General features: G+C 40.2%; 1 protein-coding gene across 1 annotated transcript in view; it reads right to left on the bottom strand.

The window, feature by feature from the left end:
• The window catches only part of LRBA (LPS responsive beige-like anchor protein), a 452,503-nt gene that overhangs the window by 360,633 nt on the left and 71,361 nt on the right, over window positions 1–20,509 (bottom strand). Inside the window, 4 exon segments of the mRNA XM_048509137.1 lie at window positions 2,413–2,521; window positions 5,231–5,323; window positions 17,231–17,328; window positions 19,907–19,969. Of these exon segments, the coding sequence (XP_048365094.1) occupies window positions 2,413–2,521; window positions 5,231–5,323; window positions 17,231–17,328; window positions 19,907–19,969 (363 nt within the window).

Genomic DNA, 20,509 nt, shown 5'->3' with positions numbered 1-20,509 from the left:
TATACAAACATCCCAGATTTCTTACAGAAGGGTTGCACCATGGAACCAAATATACAGTTGTGCCAATCCCTTTATGAAGCCTCTATAAAGTCATTTTAGTAATAATATCATGTATTTATTTAAAATCTTTATAAATATACCTTCCTTCCTAAACTATTGAGGCCCAATCTGATATTCTAATAGTGAAGTCGGCCAAATCTGGGAATACTTAAATCAGGTGACAAAAACTGTAAATGGGAAAGACAGACCTTTTTCCAAACTGAAATCAGTTCTGGATTTGTAAAAAAAAATCTGAAAACTTAAAAAAAATCATGAGGGATATCCTCCCCCCCCACACACACACACACCAAAAAAAGATAAAAGGAGTGCCAGTAGCTTTATGAATTCCCCCAGTGGCTGTTGCTAGGCAATCACTATATTTTAGGCTGGGTTTCAGCAAAAGACAGAGGAAGGGGGAAGGGCATTTTAAGGTTTGTTTTGGTTTTTGATGGAAGATTCATTGGGGCAAGGCCTCTAGGTAGAGATTTTGGGGTGTAGTCTGAGGAGGACAGGGTTTGGGAATAGGTAGGGCCTTAGCTGAATATAATGCCATAGAGTCCACGAACCAAGGCAGCCATTTTCTTCAGAGAACAGATCTCTATTTATTGGTAACCCTAGGTGACTTGATAACACCCAACTTGCAAGTCTCAGCTAAGCCCGGCTGCTTGCAACTGTTCAACATCAGCCACCCTATGAAAGCCAGTATAACGGTTAGAGCCACAAAATAGGATCTGGGACACCCAAGTTCCAATCCCCATCTTGTGGTGGAAGCTCATTGGGTCATTTTAGGTTAGTCACAAACTTTCAGCCTAACCTGCCTCACAGGGTTGTTGCAGAGATTAAAAAGGAAGAGAGAAGAATAATGCAAGCGGCGTTTGGTCCCAAATTAGGAAAAAGACTAGATATAAATTAAGTAAATAAATAATAAATATAGCTGAAGATGGGAGGCAGATAAAAGGTAGGTTGGTAAATGGCTGAGAAGGAGAGAATGAGTCAAGGAATGGGAAAGAATATGGGGGTTGCCAGGAGGAGGAAAAGAGAAAATAGTAAGGGGAAGTGGATGCAGGGGAAAATGAAGTGTCCCTCTCACAAGTCCTTAATGGTTTCCTACCATGTAAGTGAGTCTGAAGAAAGGAAAGTGGGAAGGAAAGAAAGAAAAAACAAAAGGGAGAGGCTATGGGTGTTGTCAGGAAAGGGAAAGAGGAAACAGTGGGGAAGGGGAAAATGACATGAATGACATGAAAATGACATGAGTATTCCCACTAGTTTATTTCTAATAATCATGTAGGACCTCTGTGTGAATGAAAAAAATCCACAAGGGGAGCCTCTTAGGGCAAAAGTTTTTCAAATCTAAGAAAAAAAAACTGCAGAAAAAATACAAAACTTGGAAATATGAAAAAACAAGAAAGCAATATCTGTACATACGCTGACTTCACAAATGCAAAACAGTTCATTCACTGCCGAGATCTTGAAAGAATACTTTGTGAGAGCTCAGTTACCACTCTGGGGTGTCAAGCAACCCATCACAACAACAAGGCATCTGTTGTTGTGACAGGTCGCATCAGAAACAGCAGTATCTAGAAGAAGCAGGGTATGGGGGAAAGAAAAAGAGAACAGAAACAATGGTACAAGGGACAGAGCAGAAGGATGAAAAGGAGCAAGAAGAAATTGCCATGGAAAAAAGAGTATATGGATGAGCAGAGGGGGAGATGGTGAACAGGTGGAGGATCCAAGAATGAAATTGGAGGTAAATTGAGAAAGCTAAGAAGGAGATACAGAAGGATTTGGACTGGTGGGTTTCTTTTTTCTTATATACTATTTTCTTAGGGGCTTATTTCAGCTTTTATTTTAGCAACTCCTCTGTATCCTGAATCCTTCTGTTATCTGAAGCTGCATCCTTACATACAAATGCCCATTTATTATCTGACAGGAAGATAAAAACAAGTTAGCAAACTGAATTTTAAACCCAAAATGTTTTAAAAATCTATAATAGAAAGGCATATACTAGCATAACTACTTACAGTTTCATTGCAATAACAGATATCATTGCTGTTCTTTTTAAAGATTGTATAAATGAGATATTGTAACATTCTAATGACGATTGATGTCGGAGATTGACTTGACTTATATGTTTGTTTTTTGTACACACAAATAAAAATTAAAAAAAAAGATATCATTGCTGTTGTTTTCAAATGAAATATATTATGTAAATTAAGCAGCACGCTCTTGAATTTACAATGAGACTATAAAACCACATTTCCACTACCACCTAAAGCATATCACTGTCAAAACATAAATCAATTTTCAAATAGTACCTACATAATTGTGTAATTAGCAAGAGTAAATTCAAACTATAGCATATAGCAGTAGTACCTCAAACAGCACGTTGTATGTGGTCATAGTAATTAAGTTTGTTTGAAGCATAAGCCTCTCAGCCAGCAATGAGAACAAACCATGTCCAAGCATGACTTCAGCTTTCCTCCTGCAATTACATGACAGATTAAAGAAAAACAAATATGAGTAACACTGTTAATTTCATGACTGTTTTTCAGCAAAGGTCAGTTTTAGCATGATATTCCCTAGAATCCCACTTCTCTGCTGCCCTCCCCAACTACTTCTGGTTTGCCTTGTTTTTTTCTCCATTTGAGGAATTATAATTTTTTTCCTGCTATAATAATAAGAAATAAAATCACTCATGGGAAAAAAACATAGAACTGTGAGCTTCATCTTAAGACACACACAGAAATATATTTATTGAAAAATATCATTCGGGTTCTGAGATTTACCCAAAGAGTTTAACATGAAAATCACAGATTTCATCAGTATGGTTAGAAAAGAACATCACTGTTTCTCCTAAAAACTGACAACTGTATTAATATCGAATACCAGCAAAAAATTCAAATCCAGTGATAAGGTTATGATAGTAAGTCAAAACACAATTAATATTCAAGAGATTTCTGTATCTTAATTTTGGGTCCATGGGAGAAATTTGTTACATTTTGTTATAACAGCATAATTTTCATGATTTGATATAAAATATGTCAACCACAACAACAACCTTTATTAGGCATTATAAAATACTAGCATCTCTTCCTTTAGTCTAAGGGTCCCATATTGATCACCAACACCTATCGTTGGTGGAGTTCTAGCTCCTGTCTTCACTAATGGCAACATCTTTCCCAATAGGGAAGACTCCTCTTCTGTTTATTACACCCAGAATGTGACCCTGCGGGCAAGATCAGCTTGGTAATTTATATGAACCTGGAAGAGGAAGCACTTTGGTCCTGAAGGTGGGAAGGAGGAGCAGAGGGCATGGGAAGTATGGCAGTAGCCCAGTCTACTTCCCCCACTGGAGCCTGCTTCATGTCATCTTGACAGAAGAAGGAGAGGCAGCTGTAGCTGTCCAAAGTCTTGGTGATATAGTACTTACTGTGAATTGTAACTAATAGAATGGAATACAAGAGGAGCTTTTTGCCAGCACCTTATGTTGTGACCAGCAAGAACTGTGGAGCTGCTGGCGGATGAGTACCATCGGTTTGTATGTCAGTTTAATGAAATGTATCATTTTATCTGAATTAATGGAACTGAAAAGTTCTCCTAAAACTGTTTCCTAAAAATAATAATGGAAAAATAGTCTGGAGTAGAAGCAAATGAACTATAACTCATCTTGAAAGGGAAAGTTTATCCTGGTAACTGTGACTTTTAAAAGGAAACAGGGAGGAGAAGTTTGCACAAAGACTGACCGATTAAAGTTGAATGAATCAAGAAGGTCATCTAATGAGTTAAGAAGGACATTTAGTGGCAAAAGTGAAGATGGCATAGAAGAAAAGAACATCCGCTGCATCCTACCTCAGCAATTGAGCTATTGATATCTTCTATGCAAAATGAGATGTTGGATATGAAGGACAAGACGATGGATAGATATAAAAAGGACATTAAAGGACCAGCTACTGATTTTAAAAGGATTTCAGAAGAATTTTAATAGTTAAAGACAAAATTGAATGAAAAAGAGATTAATCATCAATATGAGAAATTACTCTGGCTAGATTTAAAACAAAAGGAGTATGCAGTGAGGATTCACGGAATTCCAGAGGGAGAAAATCTTAGAAGAGACTTTATTCCAGAGCTAGCAGAGTTCATGTCTCTTCCTGCTGCAGAAATTGAGTCTACAGTGGATAAAATTTATCATGTAAGATCATTAAGTAGGCCAGAATAAGAATCTTCCTCAGGACTGTGTCATGTTCGTGACAAAAAGATCATTTAAAGAAGAAATCCTTTGTTTGCGATATTAGAAAAAGATGCAATTTCAAGGCCATGATCAAATTCTCGTGAACAAATTGCCACATGAGATTTTGCTGAAGAACAAAGAGTATAAATTTCTTACAGATATTCTCAAAAAGAAGAACATTCCTTTTAGATGGGTGCTGATTGAGGAATTGGGATTCACCTACAGTGGATCCTATCACAAGATCACAGATATTCAGAACACAGGAAAATTCTTCAACAAGAATAAAAAAATAACTCTAGACAACCTGAAAGTGCTTGCTGCTTTCTTTCTATTTTTTTCTTCTATAGAGAGTTATGTATACCAAAGGATTAAATTGAGAATAAAAAGGGATAGGAGGGATAGAAGCGAAGACAGGTAATATAGATTTAAGGTAAGTTTAAATCAAAGGGGATAGAATCATTATAAAAGTTTAAATAATCTAATATAATAGAGGGCATGCAACAGGTACAATGAGGAATGGAATAGGTAGACAATGCCAGTAAAGTAAAAGCTATGTATTATCTTTTGGTTGGTTGTTATACATTGCTTGTGCATAAAAAATATGGTATTAGTGGAATTAATTTTATATAAAAAAGATGGGAACAAATAACAACTTAAAGTGGGGCTTCTGACCTGCAAGGTTTCTAATTGGCAATTGGATATTTTTCTGATATAAATGTTTTAATAATCAAATAAGTTGACTGTAGATATTAAAAAATATTGTTTTGGCAGCAGCTCCCACCACAGCGAAAGGATCTTCAATGTCTGATTGAATGTAAGCTTCAGCAGCCATTAAATGGCATTCGCCATTTTGCGTGTGCGCAAACTATCTAGTATTAAAATTCCAAAGATGTACACTGGCAAAAAGGTACTCACAGGCTCAAAAAGGTAGGGGCCCCCTGCGCTAGTCTACACAATACTTACTTGGGTGCCAAATGTTTTAAGAAGTATCCCAGCACTTTCAGAGCTTGAACTCGGATCCCTTCACTTTTTGATGCAAGAAGTTTGTAGACAACACTAGTTAAGGAAAGGAAAATTTTAAAATTAAAATAACACTGTGTGAAATTATCACAATACATTAGTTAGCAGTGATTAAAACTGAAAGGCTATACTTACTTACTGGTAACATTCATCAAATAAGACAGACAGACAGACAGACAGACAGACACACACACACACACACACACACGTTTCCCTGAAAATAAGACCTACCCCGAAAATAAGACCTACCATAATTTTTCAGGATTTTTGGAGGACATATCTTTCAATCCAAAGGTAATAAGTAACTCATTAAGGTAGCACTGAGAGTGGACTAGGACATTAAAAGGGTCTAGGTCCGTGGTGGCGAACCTTTGGCACTCCAGATGTTCTGGACTACGATTCCCAGCAGCCCCTGCCAGCATGGCCAATTGGTGATAGCCAGCTGAGTGTTCCCTGTGGTACTATAAGCCAACACTACAAAGCTAGCTATTTATAAAATATAACTGCTGCCTTTCTGGAGACTTGTGGCCCATATTTCCCCTGTCTGGGGTCTGCTCCCCTGAACTCCCACCCCAGCCCCAGCACAGCCCGACAACCCCAGAAGAATTTCTGCCCACAGAACAGAACTCTGATGTTACCCCTGCTATTGTTCACTGTCTTCTCTGTGTCTTTCTTTATTTGGTATGCTGCCACCAGGAATAAAAACCCACCACTTTTATACTATTCTTTTCCTGGTGGTATGTATGACAGGTAAGGCAAACGGATGGCATTTGTGGTATTAAGGAAAAACAGGTGGGAATTCCAATATTTAGTTGAACCAAAATAAGATTTTATTCAAAACTGGTAGGTAACTTCAAGGTTCAAAACAATTATTTTCAAAAATTAAAATAAAATATAACTGAGGCACCAACTACTTCAAATAACTTCCAATCAGCATAAAGTCATTCTGACCCTTTTCACTCTTTCAATGAAACTGTATCATCCTTTGGCACAAATATACAGATTCTGTCCTACTACAAATAATATCTGCAATGAAGGAATCTCAGTTTGTTCTAACTAGAGCTAGTGAAGAGCCTGTATTCACATATCATACAACGAAAGTCATAAAAAAGCAGAATTTAGCATAACAACAAAATAAAGACTAACCTAAACCTCCCTCACTGCTATTAATAGAACTACAGCCATGACTAACTAGTTGGATTGCAGCCAAACAAGTACAATATAAAAATCTGTCAGTGCAAAATGATAAAAATTCATATTAGTGGATGGGTGCTTTTAATTATAACATAATATGAACTACACCATCATAGAACCCCAGAACATTAAGTTCTGGCAAGTTCATTACATGTTCTATGGGTTTCTTTCAAATATTGCCATCTCGTTCAGTTCAGAACGTTTAAAAAATGTATTAAAAGTTCTTTCTTCAAAGTGACAGACTAACAAGTTCTTAAAAGTCTCTTGAAAGGAAAAAAGTTATGCAAACAGTAATATTTGACATGAGTCCCTTGCTAGTCGTTTATGACAGCTTTCAGAAGAGCAGGGAAACTAATGCTGTCATCTAAAATCCTTTTCATTCAATTTGCACACTGTACTTGAAATTATTAAGAAAAAACAAGGTTAATTCCTGACATATTAGAATTTTAGCAAAGCTGTCTTGTACTAGACTACTGTCTACATTATAAACTTGTTTTTTATCCTTCCACCAGACTCCTCAAATTTTGAAAGCTGTTAAAAGAAATTCCTATCAAGTGTGAAACAACAGCGATATTCTACAACATATGCACAAAGTAAGCTTGGTTGATGCCAAATATCCTTTTTACACCATAATTAAAAGTGACAGCTTGCAGACATACCGGTGAAAACCCACTACATCCAGTGTTAGCAAATATTATACAACAGCAGCCACTTATCTGAACTTTGGGCTGTCAAAAATTTGACAGGAATACAATATTCACTCTTCCATCCAAGCTATTACTCTACCATTCTGCACAGAATATTTAACAACACGATTATGTACTTTTCCTCAAGCTGCACTCACTCAGTGTATTTATAATGTAGAACTATTTAAACCTAAACTTTGCAGCAGTAAAGCACTTAGTCTTTTGCCACCCCAACAATATGTATAAACAGGGGGAAATGACGATTGCTTCCCATACTAATGTAAAATCCAAAATGACATAATCCTCTCCATATGATTCTGGGGCATGGATAGGCATGGGACTAGATCACATGGAAGCTGGTCACATGCTCCAAAAGTACTGCTAGAACTGTGTCATTCATAGCATTCTAAGACACAAAATAATTTATTTTAAGCCTCGATTTCAAAAAATGTATTTAGTTTACAACTAACAAAACTTGTAGAATAGAGATTTAAAATCTATTAATAAAATATGTCATCCATAAGTCACTATAGTTCAAAGTATTTCTGCAAGCCAAAGTTTTAAACTAAAAACTAAAGAGCTCCTTTGTAAACATCCATATTGTTATTGTCTTTTTAATTAGAAGAACAGAATCCCATGACGCAGTGGAGGAATGCTGTGCGAGGGAAAAAACAACACAAGTCCCTAACACTAGGCAAAATCCAGCAGCTCAGGCAAGAAAAATCTGTTGACACTCCAGAGGTGCACAACCTTATCAGAAACCAACTAAGATCTAAATTGTCTCAATGTCTAATCAAAGAAACAAAAGATCTTTCACCAGAGATGCTTGATCCTAAAAAAACCCCAAACAACTTTGCTAATCAAGCCATCAAAAACTGCAGCAGTTGGATGTTGGGTGAGAATGGAACACCCAAATATGTCATAAACAGAAAAGAAGATCTGAGAAAAATGCCAAAACATAGGAATGCGAACAGCCATTCAAGCATGGAAATCTTTCCATCAAGCAGCCTCACACGGATACCAAGTGTTGATGAAATAAAGGGAAATATTAAAAAAAAAACACCTGTTCCCTCCCAGAAGACTAGCATTGGTTTGATCTAATTCTTGCTGACTGAAAATCGGGACAGAGCAACATGGTTGATAAGCCAGATGACCCTTTTGTAAGGATGTCTGAAGAGACAATAGAAAGTGAGAGGTTAGAGGAAGTGGATGTAACCCAGAGGCGTATTGGGGAAAAATGGTGCCCAGAGACAACCCCTTCTCTGGCTGCCCCCCACACCCCACAATCGGGGGCATGGATTGGGGGTGATGAGCCCCACCCTGTCGGCCTGTTTTATTGATTGTATGCCGCCCTGAGCCCTTTTGGGATGGGTAACCTAGAAGTCTAAAAATAAATAAATAAATAAGAACCAGCCTGCAGGGAGTCCAGGGGGCGGGACTTGGGGGTGGCTCCTGAGCCAGCCTGCTGGGTGACAGAGGGCGGGACTTGGCTGCTTGCACCCAGGGTCATGGGTGACCTCATGTTCCTATAGGCCATATACCTCTGATGTAACCTCAATCAGTGAGGTTTTACCCTACTGACTAAATGTGGGCTCTCAAAAATAGAAAATTGGATCTTCCATTGAAATTCTGCCATGGAAGATGGCTGTCTGGCAACATTGTCAAGTCAACTGCCCAGAAATACCCTTTTTGCAAAGGAATTATGGCATCACTGCACTTTAAGAAACATGGCAGATGAAGACTTGGAGTTAGACTGCTACCAATCCTATAAAGTGGAAGCAACTCTAGGGCAGGGCCCAGGGAGATTAAAAGAGGGCTTGGGAATATCAATTTCATCAAACCTGAAAGGTCTGACACCCACCCCGCACCTCCCAATGATCTAACTATGGCTGTTCTATTAGGTGAAACAGTGAGTTTAATCATTCTAAATTTTTATCTACTTCCCCAACGGCTCTCCATTTTTTTAGTGAATACATCTTCATGGCTATACTAAGAAACAGCATCATAGATTACATACTTGTGTTCAGGACTTTATTACCATTGGTGAAAAGCTTGTATATGCTTCCTTATTTGGAGGAAGATCATATGCAGTCATTTCAGAGGTGAAGGAAGGCAGGGAATGACCAGCCTTTTGTTCCCTCTGGGATCCCTAGAATCTCTTAAAACTCTACTGTGCCATGAATCCACTCAAAAGGATAAATCTAGACTGCCTCTGGTACTGAGGAAAACAGGAGATATATTTGGGCAGAAATAGGAGTGGTGACTGTCATGACAGTTGTATCATGGTGATCATATCCTCTCCAGCAACATCATGAGTCAGCAATAAAGGAGCGATCTGACAGCTGGAAAACAGCAGTCAGGGGATCTTCAAGTTCAAACTCAGTTGCCAAGTGAGAGCTCTTTACAATGAGCTGGGTACAACCCTATGTGTTACATAAGCAACTACACTGTACTGTACCTTTGTTCCTTTTGGAAACGAGTGCCTGGCAGAGCACTTTATTGGACTGTATCAAAACTCTGTATATATTAACGTGTACATACAGCAACTCTGTGGTAAAAGCCTTCTTTGGAAAGAACCTACTGTGTGGAGTATTGTTTCTTCTTCCTGGAGGTGGGAGGCTGCTGTATATGTCAGTTATATACAGGTGAACACTTGTCTATGTACCGCTCTACGTACACTGTCAGTGACTGGGCCATGTTTATTATTCTGTGTCTTACCAATAGCTAGATAGCTAAATATACCTCTTGTATTGCAAGAGGAAGATGAGCATTTGGTTTGGCATAACAATAGATTCAAGTTAAAAGGTATGGCTTTATAACCACAGCAGAACTTCAGGTAGATCCCTTTAACAAAGCTATGTTGTCCCAATCCTACATGCCCAACATAAGAGTAGCTAATGTCTGAAGGCCTCCCCCTTCAAAGGTCTTTTTATATTAGCGGGAACAATAAATGAGTGATGTGTCCAGGACAACATTTTGCTTCCCAATGTTTTATTTTGTTTCTGAGTGGAAAAAAACAAGCCTGGCATGTGCAATGAAATTGCAAGAGCTCAGAGCAGGGCAATAAAAGTCTAATTTTGTTTCATAGTGAAAAACGGCTACAGAGAGGGAAGAGGGCTGCTCTTTGGTTTCCAGTCATTTACTGAAGCCTACCTACTGTAAGAGGGCAGCATACATGCTGTCAATGCCAGCAGGTGAATAAGGCAAAGGTACTCAGGATGGCACCCATGGAGCCTATTCAGAGATGGAAAAGGAAATAAGCAGATACACTAGGATTGGAGGCCTATGGCACAGAGTCGTAAGCTGCAGTACTGCAATCAAAGCTCCACTCTTGATCTGAGTTCAGTCCCAACAGAAGTCAGTTTCAGGTAGTTGGCTCAAGGTTGACTCAGTTCTTCACCCTCCTGAGGTCTGGAAACTGTGTCAACTTTGTATCTTGTGTAAGATTATAATATTTTATTTGCTGTTTTGCTATTTAACTGGTATTGTATTTTCCAATTGTACATGATTATATTTTTATTGGCTTGAGTAAGCAGATAATAAACAAGAATAAGAGTACCCAACCTAGTAGACGATTGCGGAAGGCAATGTCAAACTATTCTGTAAACATAGTCCACCTAGTAAATGCAGTCATGTGACATCATCCCATAGTTCAGAAATGACCCAGTGCGTTCTTCTTACCACTAATTGAGCCAGAAAGGCCAACAGAAGCTACATGCCCCTGACCTGGAACGTTTTGGTTGCTAGAACGCCTTCATAACTTTTGGAATGATTTGTTTTTCTACTTGTTTAAATTACATTTTGGCGATGGCACAATACATGGAGAAAAAGAGATTAATTTGCAAAATATGGCAAGCTAGAAAAACATCTTTTATACTACCCTTACGTTTCTCCAACAGTTCCCTGAGTTTTCTACTGAAATTTTTATCCACCTGCAAAAACAAATCATTTCGTTTTCCTCATCTGAATACTGTAGAAAGTCAATTGTCCTGGTACATTCAGACAGGTATATTGGCTGACTCAATATATGCTTTATATTTTTATTGATTTCAGTGCTTCTTTGAAGGTGTTAAGAACATTTTTCCTACCCTGAGGAAATATCTTCTAGTGCCACTAGATATGCATTGGATGGGTGGAGAAAAGACTGTCATAAATTATTCAGTAGCAGCATTTCTGCTGCCACTGCATTCAGAAATCCAAGCTAGTCTTTGTAAAAGTATTTCTAAGTAGCACACACAAAGACTGATCAATCTGACTTGCAGGGGGTGAGTCTCAAAGATGTGGCATTCTGAACTGGTGATGACAGCAAGATGCAGGCAAAGATATGCCAAAGTTGCAGTTTCCCCTGTCTTTACAGTCTAACAAAGCTATGCTCACTTCTACACTTGCAGAAGAATTCGAAACAAAGTATGTCCTAAGCTTGAATGATACATGTGACAGATAAGGGTGGAAAATATTGACAAATCTCTATTAACAAATGTTCTGTGTTTGTGCCATCAAGTTGAATGGACTTGTGGTAACCCTAGAAGTGGTTCTGTGTATGTGGCATCAAGTTGGATATACTTGTGGTAACCCTAGACAGTGAGAAGCAGAGATGGTTTGTCATTACCTTTCTCTGCAGAGTCACCCTTGGTGATCTCCCATCCAAGCAGTGACCCTCCTTCACTTCTAAGATCTCAAGAAATCAAATTACACCATAGGTTTCCCCATCCCGCTATGTTCTAACACAGAAGAAATATTATTTCTAATTTCGAACCAAAACATAGAGTATGGATCAAAAAGTTAACAGAATGGAGTCAAAAACAGAAAGAAGGGATTCCTTTAAAACCTGCAGCTCATGTTTGCAGAAAAATCTATAATACACATATACCAAAAAACTATAACACCCCAGATTATTTTTTTAAAAAACTGCAGTTTTAAGAGTTCTCATTAGCGATGTTTAGGGTAACGAAGCAACCTCAACAATATTGACAAACTTTCTAAACCTTGGTTTCTGTAAAGCAAAATCATGGGAGAAAGTATGGGTGGAGAGGAGGCCAAACCCCTGGAAAAGATCCTGCCTGTCATGTTCCTTGATGGAAGAGGACTTGCCAGGGTCAAGCCTGATGGTGAATCATACCCCATAGGTGTTGTCTGGGCCCAGAAACCAGCACATGATCTGGGCCTAGTGACCAGTGTATCATTTCTACAACGCTGCTAAACTTTGCCTGAGGAGAAGGTGGCAGGGAAAGAAAAGGAGGAAAAGCTAATGACTGGGGGGGACAGCTAAAGTTAGCTTGACTGGTGAGTGAGATGGAGAGAAGGAAGCAAAAAAGGAATTGGGCTGTGGGGGGAGGGGGGAGAAAGAGTGGTTCCCAATTCTTATTAAAGGCAGTACATAACACCACAAAACTAAGACACAAAAGAAAATATAAGCACTTCTCTAAATGCAGCAAGGCAATTAATGGTTGGAGCCAAGATGTCCTGAGTTAAAGTTGGGTACAGACACAGAATTACCTAAGATACAGTAAGCCTCAGAAAACATTTAAAAAGCTGTACAACCTTTTAATCAGTTATCGAGAGCCGGAATGGACTGAAGGTTCGGATGCGCATGCCACAATACCCCCGTCTAGGCGACGAGCGGATTTATGCTCGCCCGCGGAGACTTATGGATCCTGCCGGATTCCTGACTGCTCTGCGGGATCCTGAACCCACCGGCACCCTTGATGGACTGGTGGCGGATTGGAATACCCGCCTTTCCAATGACATCGAGGCTGTTGCTCCCCTCGACTTCTCACTTAATCTCGCTGCTTCGGGCTAGCTCCATGGTATACCGAGGAGCTACGCTGTTTGAAACGGGAGATTAGACGGCTAGAGCGAGTGTGGAGGGAAGTCCTGCGGACGAGGCCGCTACAACATCTTAGAGTAGGATCGCTTATGAAGCTGCCTATGAGATGGCGATAGGCGAAGGAGGCGAAAGAGAGCATTCTCCTCCTCTCTCTCTCGCGATCTACTAGGCTCTTCAACACAACTGTTTCAAGATTATTCGGCCTCCTCACCTCAATATCTGAGGGTTCAAAATGCACTCAATTGGCTATTAGATGTGAGGCTTTTATGAGCTATTTTGGCAGATAAAGTCGCGTCAGCCTCCGCCATGGACCTCCCTGCCACCTTTAGAGAGACACTGGGCGAACTGGAGGCTCCCTTGTCATCCTTCTGGCCCTTGCTTGGCCCCAGTTTTCCTGCTCTCTGAAGCCACTCGTTGACAGAATCCTGGCATCGCTGTTAGACCTACTACCTGTCCCTTCTGGATCCGTGCCCCTCTTGGCTTATTAAAACATGCTGAGAAGAGTTACGAATTCCCCACCTGATGGAATATCATCAACAGCTCCCTTGAGCAAGGAGTTTTTCCGGTAGTGGGTTGAAGGGAGGCAGTGGTCCGGCTTCCACTCTTAAAAGACCACTGTTAGATCCTTAGTGATCCGCCAATTACTGCCCCGCTTTCGAATCTTTCGCTTCTGGGGAAGCGTAATTGAGAGAGTGGTGCTTGGAGCAGTTTCAAGGTTTTCTGGAGTGATTCGATCGCCTTCGGATCCTTCCAGTCCAAGCCCGTGCATAGCATGGACGGAGACGGTTCTCGTCAGCTGTCATAGATATGCTCGCGCATGCAGCTTGACCGAGAGCGGATCGGCGCTGCTGGTATTATTGATCTTACCAAGCGAGCGCTTGATGTGGTCAACCATGACCTTTTGACCCACCGCCTATGCCGCTTCCGGAGTGCGAGGCACTGTCCTTCAATGGATTGCCCCTCGCTCCTCCGGACCGGGTCAGCAAGTGTGGTAGACAGGGCCTCCCGGCTGCGCTCCACTTCCATTGTGGGGTGCCCTGAAGCGCTGCAAGGTCCCTGCTGTTGTTTAATATCTACATGCGACTCCCTTCCTCAGCTGGTAAATGGAGCTTTGGGCTGGTGTGCCACCAATATGCTGATGACAATTACACCCAGCTCATTCTGTCGATGGAGGGGGGATTACCCACCACCCCTGCAGCTCTGCAGCATTGTTTGGAGGCGGTAGCTGGTTGGTTGGAAGCAGATGCAGGTTAAAGCTGAATCCAAACGAAGATGGAGATTCTGGCTAGGCCGGAGGTGGGGAGTAGTTTCCAGTCAGCCGGTGTGGGAGGGGGGTCTCATTGGCACCGACCCTCCGGTCCGGTGAAAGAGCCTCCTCCGGGGTCTCACCTGGATTCGCCTCTCTTTTAATGGAGACCCAGGTGGCCCATGTAACCCGGGTTGCCTTCTTTCCATCTTCTATTGGCTATGTCTTCGGCGGCTGGCCCCTTCCTCTCCCAGACGGACCTGGCCACTGTAATCCATGCAACGGGCACCTCCAGGTGTCGTGGACTATTGCAACTCGCTTCTATCGGCCTTCCCTTTGGCGGCTGATCTGGAAATTGAAACTGGTCCAGCATGCAGCGGCATAAATGCCCTGCTCACGGGAGGTGCCTTTAGAGATCACATCATGCCCGTGTTGCATCAGCTTGCACTGGCATTCCCAGTTGAATTCCTCGGTTGTCTTCAAGGTGTTTGGTGTTAACCTTTAAGGCCCCACGCCGGTCTGGGGACCTTCGTACCTAAGAGACCGCCCTGGCCCCATATGTCCTGCATCGAGGTCTTCTCATGCCTCGCAGAGGCCAATCTTGCTTGTGATCCCCGGCCTCTATAGATGCGGCTGGCCTCCACTTTAGGGGCTACAGTGGCATTTACAGCCCTGGCCCCTGCCTGGTGGAATGCTCTCCCACCAACTGTCCGGACTTCTGCGGGATCCTTTAGAATGAATTCCGCAGGGCCTGTAAGACTGAGTTATTCCGCCGGGCTTTTGGAGAGTCCAGCCGCTGATAGGGGTGCCCGGAAACAGCTACAACCCGCTGTTCCCTTTGTAGGAGTTTTAATAGCGGGACACCATCTTTATTTTAATTGATACAGAAATTGGATGCTGCTTTTAAATTGTTTTAATATTTATTGTTTTATCACTGTTGTAAACCGCCCTGAGCCCTTCGGGGGAGGGCGGTATAAAAGTAGAATAATAAATAAATAAAATAAAATAAATAATCTGGAGAACCAGGATTGATTCCTACTCTTCACATGAGCGGCGTAGTCTAATCTGGTGAACTAGATTTTATTCCGAACTCTTGCATATGAAGCCTGCTTCACAGAAACCAAGGCTTTGTCTGGTCACAGTTCTCTCTGAGTTCTATCTCAGCCCCACCTACCTCACAAGGTGTCCGCTGGGGAAGGGAAGGAATTTGTAAGCTACTTGGAGATTCCTTATGGTTGAAAAACATGGGGTATAAATCCAAAATATTCTTCTTGTTCTTCTTTATGGAAGAGTGGGGCTTTGAACCCAAGTGCAGCGGGGCAGGGGAATAGTAGTGCTACAGCCAGGGTTGGCAGAGCCGTGGCACAGCTGTATCACCCCCTAAGAGGCTTGCTGCACCATGGCCAGCTATCCAACATGATGCTCTCTCTTTCCCCATAAAAGTGGCCTGTGCAATGTAGTGGGCTGAACCAACATTTTTGCACCAGCAAGTGGACATGTTTCCAGGCCAAAAGAGCTCAGGAAGCTGACTGATCACCCCTAGGAGCATCCCTTTTGGTGCCAGCATAGGCTCTTACACTGAAGTAGCACAGCTTCTGCGGCTGCACTGGTGCTCCAGCATTGCACTGCCACACAGTTCGCCATCACTGGCATAAGTGCTCCTTACAGTGATGCAAGTGACATTTATGCTGGCGCCACTCTGCCTCCTGAGTGGTTTCGCCCCTCTCTTTGGATTACACTACAGGTCTCCTAAATCCTCATTAGGAATACAAACTATTATACCATGTTGAATACCCAAACACATATATAGTATATGTATGTAATGTAATATATATTACCTTTTTAAGAACATAAAGGAAAAAACTAGCAAAAAAAACCCTACTCAGTTAAAAGTTATATTGAAAATATTGAAAAATAATCAAATGATTCAGAAACCTAAGTAATTTCTCACAATGAGTTTGCTATACATTTATTTTCCCTATGCTAGTTAATAAAAAATGCCTATCATCACTTAAGTGAAAACAAATACATTAGAAACCTCATATGATATTCATTATTCAGAGTGCTTTATTATTTTCTAGCACATACTGCATTACCATACAAACGATCACCAAAAGCCAAGACCACAAATAAAAAGCAGCAGTAAAAAGAGGGAAGAAAGCAATTATGAACAAGATCAGGTGACTCTTGAGGCAGGGATACTTATAATATGCAATATGATATAACCCAAGGTTAACCAATAGTTGTTATAAAACATGTAAAATGAGAATACTTTTATACAGCAAATAAATTACTGCTCCCAAAACTGTTTTAACAATAACTCTATTATCCGGCTGTATGTTTGTGTTCTCTCCTGGCATCAGCAATGACTTTACTGAAGTGAAAAAAAATCCAAAATTGTGATCGCCTATGGAGCTATAAACCAAGGATGACATTTTCAAACTCAGCTGAGGTATAAAGGACCTTTGCTCATGGCCTCGGAGTGAGTGCTAGCCCATTCATGAAAAATTCCAAGTGGATACCTGAAGCCAGATTTTAATTGGAAAGATTTTAATGTATTTGGATGAGCCCCATCCATCCTGCAGTCTCTAGCCCAAAACTATACACTGAAGATGTAAGGCCACTTTAAGCATTATCTGCCCAGGTAGAGGTTACATTGATTCTGCACTCAAGGGGAAGCTCTTTTCACTTCCTATGAGGAACTCACACAACAAAGGGATGGAGAGGAGGGGAAAAGACTTAAGGTTTAGTGTCTGTTCTGCCTCGTAATTTGATGTTGTCCCATCTATTTGAATCAGTGCACTCACTCCACATTTAAAGGGATACAAAGAGAGCATAGAAGAAAATGAAATTAATTAAACGTAATAAAAATATCAGAGACTGTATCAGTAATATGGTAAGTGCTACAAGTCTATCAGGAAGCAATAAGTAACAAGATGATTCAAATATTCCTTTGCCGACTGATATTTCTACTAAAATTTAACTCTTACCGTAATCCATTCCTCTGATCGAAGGCAGGGATCATAGAATTTGGGTGCTCTGACATGAGCGCAACAAGCAACTGCAGGACATCCATTAAATTGTCATCCTATTAAATAAAAATGAAGGTGTATGTTTTAAGAAGTACCGTGATTTGGTGGTATCAGTCTAGCGTCAAAGCTTCTTATTTACCACTTTGCAACTTATTTAGGTGAACCAAAGAGAATACGCATAATAAATTTAAAAAAACACTATTGGCAAAATACATGTGATCAAAGAGTGCCAACCACCAGAAAAAACAATTGTCACTTCTATTTAACCTTGGGAGAAGGAATCTCAGGAAGGCAAAAAACTGATCTGGGCTAGTTACAGCTAATCAATATGGCTAATGCAAAAATCAAGCACAGGAAAAAGGCAACTGTATGGCAGGAAGAACTTCCAAAAAGAAAGCAACATACGGAAAGCTATTTCACAAGGAAGATGTCACTACTAAAATATTCTAGTTGCCACCCATCTCTGACAGTGGGGGCAAAGACAGCATGGTTTGTGAGGCAGATCTTAACTGGCAGGCTGGACAATATGGGAGGAGGCCGTTCCTTAGGTACCCTGACCCTGAGCTTTTCAGTGCTTTAAAGGCAAGAACCAGCACTTTGAATAGTGCCTGCCATGTTTGATGGTTGGCTGGAGGAGGGATGAACCTATCTCTGAATCTTCACAGCTCACACGGATGTCAGTGACATCAGCAGTGGATTCTGCACAGCATAAATGTAACATCTTTAGGACATTATAAAAAGATCAATTTTGTGTTCCTACAGTATGAGAGAACACAAGTGTTGCCAGCCAAAATTGATCTTTTTCCCCCATCTGCTGCACAGAGTTCTTATCAGTTTCACAGTGGTCCCCACCATTTGGTGTGCTGCTGCAGATTCTCTATGGAGACATTCCACGGAGGTTTCCTCTGCTTGCAGTTCACCCATTTACTATTGTACTGTAAAGAGTGGATTAATCATGTTTATTTAGCCTAGCAATCCCGCATACGTGTCCTTTAAGGGGGATTTCTGCAAAGCTATAGTGTCACAAACTTGTGCACATTGCAGTTTCTCTAACCATGTTCCTCAAAACAAAACAAAAGAGGAAAAACCACAAATGCATGGGATTGCTAGGAAAAATAAATTCAATTCATCTACTTTTTACAGTGAAATAACAGATGAGCTGCAAGCATACAAAACCTCTGTGGCGAATTTCCAAGGAAAATCTCCTGCAGCACACAGAATGACAGACGTGAGTCGAAAAAGTAAGAGGTTTGGGAGAAATAAAGTGTTTCCTGCCTGGATTTGGTCAGTAGGAAAGAATTGTCTTCAACCCAGATTGGGGGGGAAAGATCTCTAGTTTAGCAATTTTTGAAAAACCTGGGTTGAGAGGAATATAAAGGGCTGAACGTATTTTGGGGGAGAGAGGTGTGCAAAGTCTTCCCCCAAACGCTTTTTATGACATTGTAAAGACATTATGTTTGTGGTGTGCAGAAACCACCAGCCATACATAACTCTGTGCAGTACTGCTGCTGCTACTTGTAGCTCCAACTCTGAAACCAGTGACAAGTCCTAGTGAGTAATCAATAATACTACATATGGACAAGCAGTTTCAAGAGTTCAGTCTTCCACCACTGAGACTTGGCCAAAACTCCGAGTATATGTTTTGCAAGGAAGCTCTGAAAGACTTTTTCTACCGTGAAATTTTCTTCGTGTACAGCAAATACATTTGGAGTTTGTGCTTAATTCTAAATATACTGGAAGGGAGTTGTTAACGATATTACACGATAAAGCAATGTTGTGTACAAACAGGAATTGTAAGCTATTTCCCCTGAAATAATAACTCCATTACAGAAACTACATGTCAGGGTACAACACTCATTTACAAAATGTAATTCTGAATACAAATTTATTGTGATGATTATTAGTTTATTTAGTTTTTAAGTGCTGTCAAAGATGTCATCACCTATATGTCAAGCAGGCTACTTTGCCTTCAGAAGTAGCCTCCAATATTCAGGTAAGAAACAAAAATGGAAAGGATAGGTAAAAATCTAGTAACAAAAAGTCTATACTTCTTGAAGCGCCATTCACTTAATTCTTTCTTCTACCCATTTCAAGCACCATGAAAGAAATCACTTTAGTTAGATTTATGTCCCCATTTCCTAACTCTTTGATGTTACATCTGGCATCAAGTTCTTTCCTACAGCTAAAATATGAAGATGTAGACGTTGAATTGGTAACCAACATTTATTTCCAATTACATTTACAAGCTTTGCTTTTGGTTTGTTAACATTTTTATTTTTACATTAATGTTTTGAAAGCATTAGTATACTTAAAAACCAAAATAAGAGTAAAATTACTTAAACTACATTAAACAGTTCTTTATAGAGGCAGCCATCTGGACTTCCCCTGCCCGGTTTATCAGATCAGTGAATTCAATCAGAAATTATCAGGACTAGCTATGCTAATGAACTCCAATACACTAGCAGAAAACAGATTTTAAAGCATTGCTCACTACTAGTGGTTTGAATTCCATTCTATGCAAACTTTGGGGTTGTGCATTTTTTTCTTACTGCAGAGCCATCTTGTGGCAGGAGGGAATATTTTATTCAAAAGGTTATAATGGACATCTCAATAGCAAAATGGTTGAAATATTACCTCATGAATTGTGAGGAGATAGTTGAGAATACCCTGTAGTTCATCTTCTTTCACTCCATGATCCTTAAAAAAATAAAATCAGAAGCTCTTTAAGCACAAGCAAACCATGTGTAAGGAAAAAAAATCTACAATGCAAAGCAGTTTAATGCCTATAAAAACAATGTAAACGAACAGTTTTTCTATAATTGTCTGGACAATATAAATCTACCAGGTGCCATTGCATGATATGGGTTCCTTTTCTGTTGTAGCCTCAGTATATAAACATTAAATTTCAGTCCAAACAGACTTTGTTTGATTCATGTTTCCCTCAGCTGTGAAAATATTTAAGGTAATTTTGACAAAGCAGACTAAAACTTAACTTCCAAATACAGAAAGGATAGAAACAACAAAATAAAGTGGCAGTTATAGTTCCAACATCTGTAGAAGTCAGTAAAGAAAACTAAAACTTTACTAACAGTATAAAATAAATTCCCTGATAACTGCTGCATGGAACAGGAGCTGAAAAAGATTACTTTCTGAGGCACATTAAAAAAAGGAATGAGCAAGAAGATGTTCACCCTTGACTCAAGGAGAGGACAACCATCTCAAAGCTTCCATGCTGAA

Source organism: Sphaerodactylus townsendi, linkage group LG10 (genome assembly GCF_021028975.2).
Source record: "Sphaerodactylus townsendi isolate TG3544 linkage group LG10, MPM_Stown_v2.3, whole genome shotgun sequence".
Taxonomy (NCBI): domain Eukaryota; kingdom Metazoa; phylum Chordata; class Lepidosauria; order Squamata; family Sphaerodactylidae; genus Sphaerodactylus; species Sphaerodactylus townsendi.
The sequence above is the reverse complement of the archived record's forward strand: the minus strand, read 5'-3'. Positions and strand labels throughout refer to the sequence as shown.